The sequence below is a fragment of the Protomyctophum bolini genome (genome assembly GCF_963924005.1).
Source record: "Protomyctophum bolini genome assembly, chromosome: 10".
Taxonomy (NCBI): Eukaryota; Metazoa; Chordata; class Actinopteri; order Myctophiformes; family Myctophidae; genus Protomyctophum; species Protomyctophum bolini.
Window position 1 is genome coordinate 8,773,345 of NC_137871.1, and position 15,102 is coordinate 8,788,446.

Below are 15,102 nucleotides of genomic sequence, written 5' to 3' on the forward strand. Positions count from 1 at the left end.
ATCTGTGATATATCTAATGCCAGAAGTGCATGAGTACACGTGAAGGAATGTGATTTACAGTCATGTTAGTGCTTCAGATAAAGGTTATTAAAATAATCTCATACCAACATAAACATCTCAGGGCAGTGTCTGTCAACATAGCATAACATAGCAGCATAATTGTAAAATCTCATCAGTCCACCTCTGATCAGATCACAAATCTGGGCCTATATGGTACATCTGTGGAGGACCATTATGCACACACTTCACCGCACAATCAGACAAGTTTTGTACAAGGTTGTATAAATCAGCTCATATCAGTTAATGTCCGCTGCCTGCCAGGTCCAGCAGTGAACCAGCGGCCTCTTGGGCCTCGGCGTCAAGCTGAAGGATCTCCACCGTCTCTAGATCCAGTTCAGTCTCCCCGGGGAGAACCAGGTACTGGTACTGGTCATACTGGTAGTAGTGTAACTCGATGTAGCCGCTGTCTGATAGGGGGTCTTTCTCCATGTCCCCGCCTCCTATGTCGTCCTGGTATTCCACATTCTCCATGGTGACAAGCTCCTCGTGGTCAGGGGTTAAAGGGCAACTTGGGTTTTCTGAGAAAGTCGGGTTGTCTGAAGTCAAGACGTGAGGTGAGGGATTCGTTGCCAGGAGGTGTGCCAGGGAATCTGTGCCACAGAACACAAAAACTAGAATTGGAAGTTCTTTTTTTCCTTCTTTTTCTTATTCTTTTTTTGGGGTGGTTATGCAGCGCACACGGTATGTAAGACAAAAAATTACATTCAAGGCCAACCTGCTTGTTATTTGTTCTATCACAAATATAGCACATATATTCGCCCAGAAATAAATTGACAGAACCTAAAGAAGACAGCCTATTGCAGGGACTATGGGTTGTCATGGTAATCGAAGGATGTTATCATGGCAACGGATCACAAACACAGGAACAATGTTGCATGCTGAGAGCCAGGGTGAGGAATGAAGAAGCCGGTAATAAAGGTGCAAACATAACGTTTACACCAGCAAGTACATTTTTGTGGAGGGTGAAAAGACATTTGTAAAGATTATATATACTGCTAGTATATTCTAGTATAATATTGTAGTAAATAGTACACCCTATAAGTGACCCTACTGCCATCACCAACCTGAGATTTCTGAAGAATCACAAGCCATATCCAGTCCATAATCAGCTCCCTCCAACCTGCTCCACAAATAAACACAGCACAAAAAGGTTAGATTAGAGGTTTGGTCAGAAGTTTGACAGGGTGGTTTAATTAAATACAGTCGATATCAGATTGTCATAAATATTTAGAGGGATGCTAAAAATATAAAAATCATTCACAGGGTACACATGTGCAGGCAGCAGAAATATTCAGAGGGTAATGGAGCAAACTACCTCATGTTTTTGTTTTAACTGGACAGCGGCCCAGAAATGTGTAATCGTATTACCATTCCCAGTGACCATCCAGACAGGCAAAAACAGAAGGAGTTCTGGAAAGGTTAATATTTGACATTACATATACTGGTTACTGTGGGTGTTGTTCATACTTACAGTGTAGGCTTGTTCAACAGGTTACTGTTAGTGCTGTGGTAAAAGTGTGTCTTCCTGAGGACCTCAAGGAGAGCTGGCCGATATTCTGGACACACACACCACAGTGACCCCTTCCCTACAGACTGAAACACATCAAGCACCATGAGAAATACATTAAAACAACATCTCACCATCCGTTTTAGATGAAATATCAGACACAATATCTCAATACTGTGTACTAATTATGTTCGCTTTCTTCATTACACATTACCCTCTCATGTGTAATGTGTAATGAAGAAAGCAAACATAATTCATTTGATAGAATGAGCCCACCTGGCTCTTGTCTCTGTTAATGCGACGGAAACTTTTGCTCAGAGACAGGTTGTGTCGAACAGAGTTCCTCCAGCCTCCCGAAGCCGTCCTGTAGTATGGGAAGTTGTTCACAATCCACTCGTAGATGCCTTTCACCGGAAGACTCTTGCTTGGCGAATCCTCTATTGCCATGAAGATTAGACTGCTGAAGGAATATGGGGGCTTGGATGAAGGGGAAGCTGCTGTGGACTGTGCCTCCAGCAGGGGCAGTGGTGTAATTTTGTGGATGGGCTGCAGTGGCAATAAATTGGACCTCTGGTGCAGCCAGCTGAGGCAGGTCAAGTCATCCTGGTCGGAGGCGTTCGCTGAGCCGAGGCAGTGTGTGTTTGGCTCATTGAGGCAGTGTGAGAGAGGGGAGAGAGGGAGAGAGGAGGAGTGAATGGACTCTAAGGCTGTAGGGGAAAGACACGTAGGAGACGAAGGGGAGGAAAGAGGAGAAAGTGGGAACGATATGGGGGTGTTTGAGGTATGCACAGGAGTGGAAGACAAAGGCAGACATCCTCCCAGTAGGTTGTTATGCCAGGAAGAAGGCAGAGGGAGGGATGGCAGTGGGTGAGAGCTACTCTCCATCTGTTCTCCAGAGGCCCAGCTTCATTAAGTTGGAGATCTGTTGGAGGAGAAGCAACAAATAAAACAGATGAGTGATATGGAGCTCTATAGGTGGTGCTTCTAAGAGTAGCTGCATGAGCTTGATCTATACAAAAGGTGTTTGTTTTATCATACTTTTAAATGTTTTATTAATTAAATGGTGTTTTATTTATTTATTTATTTATTGAAATTTGTATTTGAATGGGTAGGCCTACATTTAAAAACGAAAGCACAAGTCAATACTAAAACTGCGACTTTGTGGAACGACACCATGAAAAGCACACAACTTGTTTACATCAGGGTCCACCATTTTCAATTCATCAGAACATAAAAACTTAATACACTTCTATAATTAAAAGAAATCACACCTGTGGGAAGTGAGGGGCACTCTTATCATTATACATCATCAAACATCATCTCATGAACTGCATTTATGTGATTGGTTAGCCGATTTGCTCGTCTACATATGACGTAAATTTTCCCTTCATTGTCAATGACATTTAATGTTTATGTCATATTTGAGGCACATATGACCTAATTTCTCCTTTCATTGTCAATGGCAAATATAAGACATGTGGGGACAAAAGCTGTGTATATAGGAGGGGCTAGCGCCCCTCAAAAACAGGAAATCATCATATAAAGAAAGTAAAAAAGGGAAAACATGTACTGTATGGGGGAAAAGGGGTGTGGGGGGACTCAGACTTTATTTACGGGGGCCAGTTTCGAATTGCAGCCGTCCGTAGGTGCTCTTTGAGAGCAGTTTTGAAGGAGTCAAGGGACTCACATCGTCTTAATGGCTGTTGGTAGGGCGTGCCATTTTAGTGTCAAAGGAGCTAAATTAATTTAATCCCTTGTTTAGAATACTCATGCATGTCTTTAGGCTTTTTATGTGTATTTTGGGGTTTTTGGGGGGATATATATATATATTTTTTTATATTATTATTATTATTAAAAAGAATCAGTTTTGTAAACTGCCATGTGAAACCGAAATAAACAACAAGAAAAGTGCTCTGGATATTAGTGTATTTAAGCTGTCATTAATAGTTTACACCCGTTATTTATTTTTTAAATTTGTTTATGGACATTTCCTGATGTTTCTTCAAAGATTTTGTTTAGTATTTGTGCTGCCATGGGTTTGTGGGGGGGGGGGGGGGGGGTTATATGTGAATAATTGCTTTGAAAATACTATGTTGTAAAAAAAATCAATAAACATATGTTTAAAAAATATATATATATATATATATATATATAGTTTACTATAATTAGGCCAGCTATAGGGCAGGGTGAAGATTTCCAGATCCATTTCAAAGTTGTTTTGGTGCTGATCTATAAAAAAGAATAGAAAACATTAACCCAACCTTGATTCAGAGTTAAATGTTGTCCACAATTTCCCCCCCATGATGAGCATTCACGAAATAGTTTCAAAGTCCACTGCAGGCATGCATACACCTTCAACTACCGACCTGTCTCTCATTTTGTACCATGCTAATAGACTACTGCTGCAGGTGGTCCCAGATCAGGTCTGATGATAGATCATCATGGAAAAGTTTGATTCACTCACCGTTTGCAGGTTTCTTATTAGTGGCACATTGGCAAGGTGTAACCTAAATAAACAATGAACTGAAATCGACCTTTACTTGCAAATAGCCTATACGTCACAAATACAGCATATGCCTATATGTTAAATGAACGTGAGTTAGCCTTATCAGCCTGAACCTACCCTAGGCTATACCTGCTCTGTCTGAACACAATGCCGCATGGCTCTATACACCTCAATGGGAAAATGGCGCAGAAATATTAAGTTACAGACATGCCTTTTGGTTTTGCGAGGTAACATAACCTCTCTGTGGTGATGTAGATAAACGTGATCAAGCCTTGAGTCTCACGGTAGAAAAGCGTGCATTAGTTGCTTACCAAATGACGGTGGCGAGGTTATGTCTGTGTTCGATCGTTCTTGCTGTAGGCTACAAAAACTCTGGTCATTCAAAAGTTAAAGGTAAAATTCTAAAGCATTCTGGAGACAGATTGCCGGAGACTCTCCGCGTTTTATCCCAGACAAGCGTTTCCATAGTGACCAAAAGGACGCTTTAGCCATTACGCGCCCCAAGCGCGTTCCCGCCCCGTGATGAAAGCAATTGGTGACCTATCGAAATGACAAAGTATAAGTTCACCATTTATGTTAAAAATAAATAGATGTCAGCTCAGGATATTGTTATCATTACATATAACGCAGATTTGTTTAATTCATACGAAAAGCAGCAGAAGGCATTCACCAAATGGCACCCCAGAGGCCCACTATAAACTTTTAAACTAGAAAGTTTATAGTGGAAGGTAATCTTAGCCAATCAGTGTAGAATCTGAGACATCCAACAGACTTGTCTTGATCACATGACTACAGAGATCATGTGTAACGATTTGCGTGAGATTTGGATGAAATCTGTGCGATTAACACAAACAATGTGTTTTCCAGAAATCGGCCTCATGGTGGCGCTATAACCGGCAGATGTGGAGGGATGGAGGGAAATGTTTTTCCATGGCCTCTAGGGAGTGCACATACATAAGTTGTGTACAGATCGATGCAGTTATAGGTAAAAACAGGAATAGCCCTGTTATAGCGCCACCATGAGGCTGATTTGGGGGGGGGGGGGGGGGGATGAGTGGCATGTCATCCTCGGCCTAGTGGAAATGTGCATGCATAATTTCACAGAAATTGCACACTGTGATTTGTAGCATTTTGTTCGAAATAAGTGTTTTGTTAATTTATGTTGTGTTTTACTGTAATGTCTTTATTTGTAGATTGTTTTGTAGCCTAGGTTTAGCAAAATCCAGCATATTTAGGACAGGCTACACTGTGTTCATTGTGTTCATGTGCACTGTCCCGAGTACGACCAAATAAAGACATGATTCGACCACCCCTGGGCGAGAGCTCTTGTTAAGCAAAACATGAATACATTCCAATGAAATCAGTTTTCACAACAAAAGCAAAAGGCATGGTTTAAATACACAAAGCTAAATATATTTATTTTTTCTACAAAAGAGAGAAAAAAAACTGTCATGCGGACAACTGAAGATAAATAGAGATGAAACTGACAAGGGAAAAAATGTACTGGGAGGTAAGCCTGATTTATACATACTGTACAGTATAGTTGTTTAATGGGGCTGGCAAAATAGCCCAAGCTTACAATGCATCGCAACCACAATGCGACGTGCTGTATGCTTGTTAAATCTGCTATGTTTGGAGTAGGACACTGTCGTACAATCAAGTATAAATTAGGCAATAATGTACCAACATCAAAGACAGAATCTGTATAGGGTCTACTCTGGATTTGTTTGTGTGTTGATGATTAATGAACATTCATTTAAAGTTAAGGTATTATAAAAAGAGATCCATTTTGTAACAAGTACCCAGTACAATTGTAATCAAACAAGTCTATGCTTTTTACAATGAAAGCCCTTGTCCTTAGAGTTAAGTGGCCAAAAACAAAAAAAATGCATTTATCTGAATTACACACATGAGCCATGCCGTGAGACATCTATTCTTGAACAAAATCTCATTCACTGTGCTGGTGTGAACATTTTCAACACTTCCACAACATGAGTTCAACACAAATAATGACAGCTCATCCTTCACTGTGTATGCACTGAGCTGACTGACTCCGGAACAGAAAGGCAGGTATAGAAACAGTTGCACTCAACGGCCACATGTGTAGGTGAGCATCATCAACAGAGATTTTGTTTGGGTGGAGGTGGGTCCAATTCAAATGGACTGCCGGTAAAATACACACTTCCCGGTCACCTGACCAGGTGAGAGGTGAGCCAGTAGATTATGATTGGCTGAAAGACGGCGGTGGCCACGGTGATATAAAGGCGCAACCGAGGTTTGGCACTTGCCCCGGCCCCCATGGAGTCAGAGGAGAGAGAGGAGAGAATCTTCATCTTCAAAGAACGAACCTATAGAGACAATCAATGTAATATTGTTCACTAGCGGGTTATAATAAAATAAATAACTAGTTGTCCAATAGTTTCAAATAAAAAAGATTGACCACACTTTTTAAACCTACAAATCGGAAACGTGAGTGGTAGTCAACGTATACATAAAGCATCTAAAGCCGGTTTCTTTAGTACAGTTTAACAATATGCCCGAATGATTTAGTTAGAAACAATTGATAACGAATCATATCACACCAGAGAGAAAATGCAGTAGACGACGATTTTCTTTCTCAAATACTTACTATAAAGAACATTAGAGCACAGGAGGACCAGGCTAGGGCCACGTAGTAACCATCACTACCAAACAGTAAGCCACACAGCACCGTGAAGATCATCCTACCACACACAGAAGAGAACACAGTAAAGTAAACCACACAGCACTATGAAAGAAGAAGCATAAAGATGGACCTGACATTTTGGGAATTAGGGAGGACTCATTTATACTACACTACATCACCCAACGGTGTTGTGTGATGCAAAACAATTTCCTGCTCACAAATCCCTGTGGTAAATCTGGATAAATAATCAGCTGAATAGGGTTGTCAGTTGACTGTCACAATACTGGAATTTTTAACATTGATGAAATTACCTTGAAAAATACCAATATTCAATAATGTTTTTACCATAAGAAAAATAACATGTTAGAATTTAATTGTTTAATAAAGTAGTTATCCATAGTGTAAATCCTATGCTAATGTTGTGCCATCACACTCAGTTGACATTGCACTGTTTTTCTCTTTTTGTGAGGTGCCGTCCTGGACAGAAGTCAAGTAACAAGGGAGAGGAAGAGGAAAGATGAAGTGCAATGTGGATTGACCGTGGTCCAAAACAGCACCTCAAAACTGGCTGGGAAGGCTCTGCACTTGCGATCTTAAGTAAACTATACCAATGTGACACGATCCGGAAACAATTGTTAGGTGGAGCAAACAAGTTGCCTGTCCGCTTGTACACATGCAGATCAGGCATTCAAATGCTAATCTTGTTTTCACCTGCCAGGTAGGGTATTCATACTACTGTGCATAAGCTACTTCCTTGTCCACAATGACAAGGTATTCCTTGTCATTGTGGACAAGGAAGGAAGATGACTCAGTGCAATCATGGCATTTAAACATGCTCCAGCTCTTCTGTTTATAATCTAAACACTAAGTAGCCTTGCCGAGCTATGAGGCCCATATGGCAGGAGCCTATCTCCTGTTTCTGTAGTGTGACACGTTTAAAACCTAAACGCTTGGGTTTAGTGTGAAACGAAAAACAACAACTTTTTTCCCCCGCTGCGGTGTGGGGTAGGGGGGGGGGTCCCACGACGATTATAAAAAACATTTCGTCTCTGACTGGGACAAAGCATGTTCAAAGTATCTGCTTTGAAGACAAAGATGCTGACATGACCAGAATGACAGCCTAGGCATACTGTATGGCATACTGTATGAATGATGCAGCTCTTACCCAACATATTTGTATCCACTGTATGCGATGAGGTCGAAGGTGGACAGGTCTGTGTGCACGGTGAGCAGGTACAGACTCAGCAACATGGCCAACACCTCAATGATGAGCCACACCAGAGCAGTGCTGGCGCACAGTCCAAGAACCTCAGGACTGAACCTGGGAGGGAACACAGAACGGCCTCATTCAAACCATTTACTGGAGCCGTTATGAATTTGTACACATTTTATATGCAATCAAACATTGCACACCGTACTCTCGAACATTCATTGAGTACAATGATGCTATCCACTGAGCAAACGTCATCATTGCAGCTGTGTGGCATTCAACTTGAATGGCTCAGCATCAACTCACACTGAAACCAACAAACTGAAACCAACACAAAAAGAATATTGTGTGGAATTACCATGGTTAAATAAATATCAATATAAAAACGGAACAGTTTAAGTGCACAGAGAACTAAACCGTAGACAGTATGAATGTTCATTCATGGCCACTGTTTGCCTGCGTTTTATATTGATTCACACTACGTGATTCACACCGTTCTGAGTTTTAAACATTCATACCGTCTATGACTTGTTGACAGCACCAACCAATCAGAGTTTGCAACCTTTCATTTTTCCTGAGGTACTGTCGACATTGTCGGAAAAGGTCCTCCACAAAAGGTTGTTTTGATATAATTCTGTGAGGTGTTGTTTGACACTTGTCACTCCAAGCTAAAATTAGCCTAATGTATTTTTCTTTCAGTCTACATCATAGAATACATACGGTACATAATGTATATACATACATTACAATTACAATACATTACAATACATACATAAATACATCATCATATCACTAAATAATACCGGTCAATTAGTAAAGAAGAACCGTATTTACACTTAAAAGTTAATACACTGAGTGGACTATGGTTTGTTAAGAACACATTCAGAGACTCTTAATGTTACTACATTATTTTTGAAGAGGGAATCTTGAAAAAACAAGAAAGTGGCCGCAGACGCCAATAGCCAGAGTGCTAATACTTTTTTAGGACGCAGCAGGTTAAGACAAATTAATCCAACGTTTCAGCGGTTAAGGGTCGATTCATACTCCTATTTTAGAGCCGAATAAAAGTCGGTTCGGCGCTGTAGAGCCTACAATTTGACGTCATTTGAGGTTCGGGGGGGGGCGGGTACCGTCCTAAAGTCGGCTCTTCGGTGCTACTGAAATTTTCTGACGAGCCGAAATCATTTCGGCACTACAGCGCCGAAACAGGAGTATGAATCGGCCCTAAGGGTCGATTCATACTCCTATTTTAGAGCCGAATAAAAGTCGGTTCGGCGCTGTAGAGCCTACAATTTGACGTCATTTGAGGTTCGGGGGGGCGGGTACCGTCCTAAAGTCGTCTCTTCGGTGCTACTGAAATTTTCTGACGAGCCGAAATCATTTCGGCACTACAGCGCCGAAACAGGAGTATGAATCGGCCCTAAGCCTTCATCAGGACTCTGGCTATTGGCGTGTGCAGTCTTGTTTTTCCAAGATTCCCTCTTCAAGTTCTCTCCTGTGGGCCGCCACCGCTAAAAAGGACTTTGGTGTGCGCTAGCAACCTTGTGCACTACATTATTTTTTAACAGGAAAACATTTTCACCTTTTCTGAATGCCAAGAGCCATCCCCGCCAGCAGAATGTAGGTGATGAAAGCCATTGCTGAAAGATAATAAAAGTGCTGCTGATGAAGGAAACACTTCCTCTATAAAGTTAAACTTAGTTAACTGTGTTAATAGAGTTTTTTAAAGTCTGCACGCCACAGATTAACTTACTGGGTATGTAAAGATCAGGGGCATTCACATCGTGTCTTGGTGTTAGTGGAGTGTCTCTGTGATAACGAACTTCCCAATCCTGGAAAAATAAGCATAGAAATAATCACATTAATAAAATTAAACAAATGCACCTGGTGGTCCAAACCCTGCCCACACCAACAACAGTCCTTAGTCCTACAACTACAACCTATCTCAAACCCTCACCCTAAACCTAACCTCCCACTGGGCAGCACACCTAAACCTAACCTTAACCCATGTCTAATCATGACAATGACTAGTCTAAACTAAGTATGCACCCCAAAAATACACATAACAAACAACATTCAAAACACTAATTGTAGAAGACTAAACCTAAGAACAGGGCACTAGAGACAGAGAATTCATGACATTCAATAGTAGCAGAGTCAGCAAAAGTGCATTAGTGGGCAATATGTGCAAAGAGGCAAGAATAAAGTGCTGTTCAGCAGCTGAATAACAGCCGGGACAAAGGATAGTTTGATCTGTCTTTGTAGGCAACAGGTCATCTCGCCCCTTTGCCAACTCGCCCAGCTTTTTTCCGCCGACCTCACACCGACAGCTCGGTGCGGCGGTTCTTGTATTCTTTATTTTGTTTTACTGAGAATAAGGTTAGAAATAAGTTTAGGGTTATAGGCATAGTTTTACTGGGGTTAAGTCTAGGAATAGGGTTAGGTTTAGGCATCGTTTAACCGTTTAAGCATAATTTACTTAGATTACTTTAGGACCAATGTGATGATGTGTTGGTGCATATTTCATAATAGACCGTATATTTTCCCACCACTTGAGGACACTATAAGCTCAAAATGTAAGTATTGATACCAATTAATTTCCACGTGCCGTGTGACAGCATGTGAATAAATCCCTGGCCATGTTGAAACAGCTAATGTTCTCAGTACTTAGATTTCTTTAGGAATACGAGGCCGCGCTGTTCCGCCGGCTGTACGCCCGGGGCGAGTTGGTAAAGGGGCGAGCAGTCTCGTATTCCTTTGTAGTGGGCACCCTCAGTCGACGACCTGAGGGCAACAGTTCAAACACCCACCGAAGTGGGTGATCCGAGATCTCCAGGAGGGAGGAGGCTCTCTTAAACATCTGCCTCTTGTACAGGTCTTCGAGTTGGGCTTGGGTTCTCCCAGAAATCTTACTGGCCACTTTGACCCTTTCATTATCTCTTCGGGTGCAGCTACTGACACCTAGTTTAATAAAATCTGTCTGCATTTTTTTATGCAAACTTTAACCATCTGTTTGAGGCAACCTACAGATAATCCCTCCAAGTTTCATAAAAGTCCACTCATCAGTTCTTGATTTTGGGCATGACTGTCTGTGATTTTAATGAAACCGAAGATTTCATTAAAATCTTCCCATCTGTTCTCAAGTAATTTTGTTTGTGCACCCATTGTTTTACAATGCCCTGCCACACATTGTTGCAGGCAATGTAATACAACAAGGTTTCAACCTGACTTGAATCAATGATACTTAAACATTTTAAAGATTTCAAAAGATTTCGTTTCCAGCATTCTGTCATTATGTCCTTAAATAAATGGTGAAATAAAAAATGTACTTCTCGGTCTGTTCTTTTTCTACAGGAATCATTATTTTTGAGTCTAGTCAAAAGTCAAAGTTGTACGATTAGTCACACACGTTAGCGCAGTGAAATTTGTTCTCCGCATTTGACCCATCTCTTGGAGCGGTGAGCCGCAGCATACACCGCGCTCGGGAATCATTCGTTGATTTGACCCCCAATCCAACCCATTGATGCGCGAGTGCGTGAGTGCCAAGCAGGGAGGAATTGGGTCCCGTTTTTACAGTCTTTGGTATGACCCGGCCAGGGATCGAACCCCCCGAACTCCCAGTTTCAGGGCGGACACTCTAACCACAAGGCCACTGTCTGGTTGTACTAGTACTAGTAGCACACTATCCTGCACCTCCCGCCATAATAAGACAGATATAAATCAGTTCTAATGATACTGGGGTGTCAGATAGATATATAGTTCTAACATAGTGTAGGTACTGCAGCCAAACAGAATGAAGGCACAAAATGTTACAGTCATACAGCGTTGGCATATCTTATCATCTCAAAGTATAGAGTGAGACTTGGTCGAGTACAAAGTGCTTTTATGTCCAGTGTCAGCCCTCGCCAGCATGTTTATAAATAAAACTCGTACTCATACTGAAGATGTGATTAAAGGGATGATTATATTCTTTGAGTGGCTAGCTAGTGGTCCAAAATATGATATTGCAGAGCGTTTACCTACATACAGTATGTATATCATAATTCGACAATCTGCATGCACTAGTACGTTGATTTGACACATCATATTTAAAAAAACAAATCACTTGTTTACCTGATGAGTGTACGGGAACATAAGCAGCATGAGTTTCTTCACGACGTATTTGGTGTCAACAGCAAAGAAATGCTTCAGCTTGTTTATAGACATAAATCTGCTGATCTGAAAGGAAGAACAAAAACAAGAATTAGCGTGTACACTGTACAGACAATAATCTGAGGTCAGAGAGAGAAGGGACTGGGAGACTTGCAAGACATTACAGGAGTCCTTGTATTAACAAGGAGCATGTGGTCCATGCCAATGTTATTAGTGTGGTTGAACCAGGCTATTGTATTTGTAACACTTTATTATAGTTTTGTATTTATATTGGTTTGCGAGTTTCACTTTAGTTTTTATTGTATATATATTATTTTCTAATTCAGTTTGGATTTTGTCAGGGGTAATATTTAAGAAGGTCAGAATTAGGGGGCTCTTACTACTCTTACTGAGCTTGTAGATCGGTTTGTTTTTGGCATATGGAATTTTAAGTTTTAAACGTATTTTGATTATCACTATAATGTGAATAATTTTGCCACAATAATCATGACGTGTCATTTTCATATCGTCCCATGATCCCTAGTCAGAATAGGTAGGTAAAGTACTGGGTAATACGAACACACCACTCTGAAGGCAAATTGAATCACTTTCATCCCAGTCTCAGAATTAACTAATGGAGGCTTTATGCATTAATTCAGTCTGGGCAACAGCAGAGCTTTTGAACAACCTAAGCATCAAGGATGCCACTGCCGTCTAAACGTTTATGCCAATTTCACTGGCCACGCCCATGCACCTGTGTGCATAACATTCTAGTTCTTCTTGTCCTTAGGTAATGTTTCATTTTTGTAATGTTGGATAAGCTAAATGACTAATTATGATAACACTAGAAGACGGCAGTTGTCAACTGCATGCGGGGCTGTGGAAGAGGAACAACTAATGTGAAGGACCATATCCCCATTTATTTACTGTAGGAAGAGCAAACAACACAGAATTGCTGCAGGGACTTGACCTACTTAGTTCCAGGTACCGCGGCGCTGACGTAATTCTGATGGCAAGTAGTTCCCCTGAAAATCTCCAGACTGTGCAGCAATACACGCAGGAGTCATATTACAATACAGCTCAAGGAATATACAATGACGAGAGGCCCTGGATGAGTCAGAGACTGCTAGTGAGAATGAATTTGAGCTGAATGTAAAAGTATAATGAGTATATTTCCTGAAACGATAGAAAGTGTAACTTGCTTTTTATTTGATAATAACAAAGTCCTTTAAAGCCAGAAACACTATAATATGTTTTAGGAGGTGTTTTTGACTGATATGTAGTTGTGATTTGAAATAGTAGACCATAATACCTGCCATTAGCTCAACAACAAGTAAGTGGTACATTAACTTGAGTCTGACCAACCATGTAACATGCAATTTATCTGAATTTAATATCAGAAGTAGGTGAACATCATTGGATGTTTTGTAGTGTCATAATTTAGTATAAATCTACGTAATCACTTTTGGAAGTGACGATGGCCCTTCCACTCTCTTCCCCTCTGCTCTCTCAATGCACGCCGCATTTCAGACTAGTGGTATGGTCAGAGAGGAAATGAAACAGGATGGTAATGTAATTTTGTCCAAGTTATTCCCCCCAATAAGTACTCATTAATAACGTATTATTTGCGATGATGTTCAAACTACTCGAATAAAGATGGAGATGCTTTAGTGACTAATGCCGACACTACAAGTTTAAAAACCTGCAAAAGACGCCTGCTCAAGGTGTTTTCTGAAGTGACAGTGTGCCGGCGCCCATAGCTGGGCTAGCAAATCAATGCATAGCTGTTTACGTTTTTGCATTCATGTGAGATATCATTATGGATTGATGAGCGATTTTAACAAATAGATCAGATCAATTTTCGCTATTTGTCACATGGCAAAGTATAGTGTGTACGTTTTTGCAGGACTCACCTCTTTGTTTACCATGTCCTTTCCCTGGTTGGCCAGAGAGGAGCCATACATCACTGCAGCACTGGCCATAGGGTCAGCAAACAGGTTGTTCATCCCTGCATCTCCCTGGGGAGCACCGGCAGGCCCAGCCATATTGTACGCAGGCGTGTAGAAGCCCTGGCTGTTCATTGGTGGTGCTGTGGAGCTGGTGTCTTCAAACAGAAGGGGGTCTGCTGTTGGTGGGGCCGCACGAGCTCTTGGCTTTGCTAGGAAGGGAGTGAAGTCAGTGAACATTAAAGACTAAATGAGGTGATTTATGGAACAGGGTGCAAGACAACTGATGGTATTTGGTTTAAGTGACAACCAATCGTATTTGATGCATTAGTTGATCCAATAGATTTGGCAGGGAACATGCATGCATGCATTAAATACATTTGCACAAATTTGCATTGAACAATTCCAAAACTAAATACTGATATATGAACTGTGACTAAACTTTCCTAGTGGTGGTGGCGGCAAAACTATTCTGTGTACTTACTTGCCCGATATCCATGATGTGGCAGGTCCATTGTACGTGCACTGCTGTTAACGTCAGCTTTAACAAAACAATAGAGAAACAGTCAATGCATTGCACATGCACATAATGTCCTACCTAACGCCAAGTGTAATGCTTTATGCTTTATGATGTCGTCCACAGTTAAGTTGTTGTATTGAGTTGTGCTTCAGAAATGTACTGTAATTCTCCAAACTGTTAATAAATACTTCAATCAATGGATCGTTATGTAAGTTCTATCGATCACACGTTTGATCACTTGATAATAAGTTATCGTTATGCTATTGTTCAACTTCAGCTAGCAAGCCAACCACAAGTGTAACAGCCCAGTGGGTTAGCAGTAATATGCACACCTTCTGCTATTAACCTTAACTTAAACTATGTGGAATTTGATGGTGCTCATACAAATAATATAATAGAACTAACAGAACACGGACAGAACGGAAATGACTGGAGCAACGTGAATAAACATGTCGATAGAATACAATGTGTTACACAGATATAAACATTGAAACTCACCTACCTATGAGCTAACGTTGCTAGTAGTAGTAGCTTCCTACGTGGATATCCGACTGCGC

At 41.0% G+C, this 15,102-nt stretch overlaps 2 protein-coding genes across 3 annotated transcripts; both read right to left on the reverse strand.

Moving 5' to 3' along the window:
- Positions 1-294: 294 nt before the first annotated feature.
- On the reverse strand, positions 295-4,593 carry LOC308322727 (uncharacterized protein). Its single transcript, XM_080774134.1, has 5 exons — positions 4,385-4,593; positions 1,844-2,489; positions 1,532-1,653; positions 1,125-1,180; positions 295-650 (listed from the first exon to the last, which is right to left on the reverse strand). Exons 2-5 carry the CDS (start codon positions 2,450-2,452, stop codon positions 301-303), a joined length of 1,137 nt encoding a protein of 378 aa, XP_080630260.1. The 5' UTR covers positions 2,453-2,489; positions 4,385-4,593; the 3' UTR covers positions 295-300.
- An 871-nt stretch (positions 4,594-5,464) lies between these two features.
- yif1a (Yip1 interacting factor homolog A) lies at positions 5,465-15,102 on the reverse strand. 2 transcript variants are annotated; one of them, XM_080773567.1, is made up of 9 exons: positions 15,044-15,102; positions 14,510-14,566; positions 13,993-14,237; positions 12,062-12,166; positions 9,702-9,780; positions 9,531-9,588; positions 7,904-8,059; positions 6,703-6,796; positions 5,465-6,421 (listed from the first exon to the last, which is right to left on the reverse strand). In XM_080773567.1, the coding sequence occupies exons 2-9, from the start codon at positions 14,538-14,540 to the stop codon at positions 6,263-6,265; spliced, it is 927 nt and encodes a 308-aa protein (XP_080629693.1). In that variant the 5' UTR covers positions 14,541-14,566; positions 15,044-15,102; the 3' UTR covers positions 5,465-6,262. The 2 variants fall into 2 exon arrangements, with proteins under 2 accessions (XP_080629693.1, XP_080629692.1); XM_080773566.1 differs by having other exon boundaries at positions 15,048-15,091.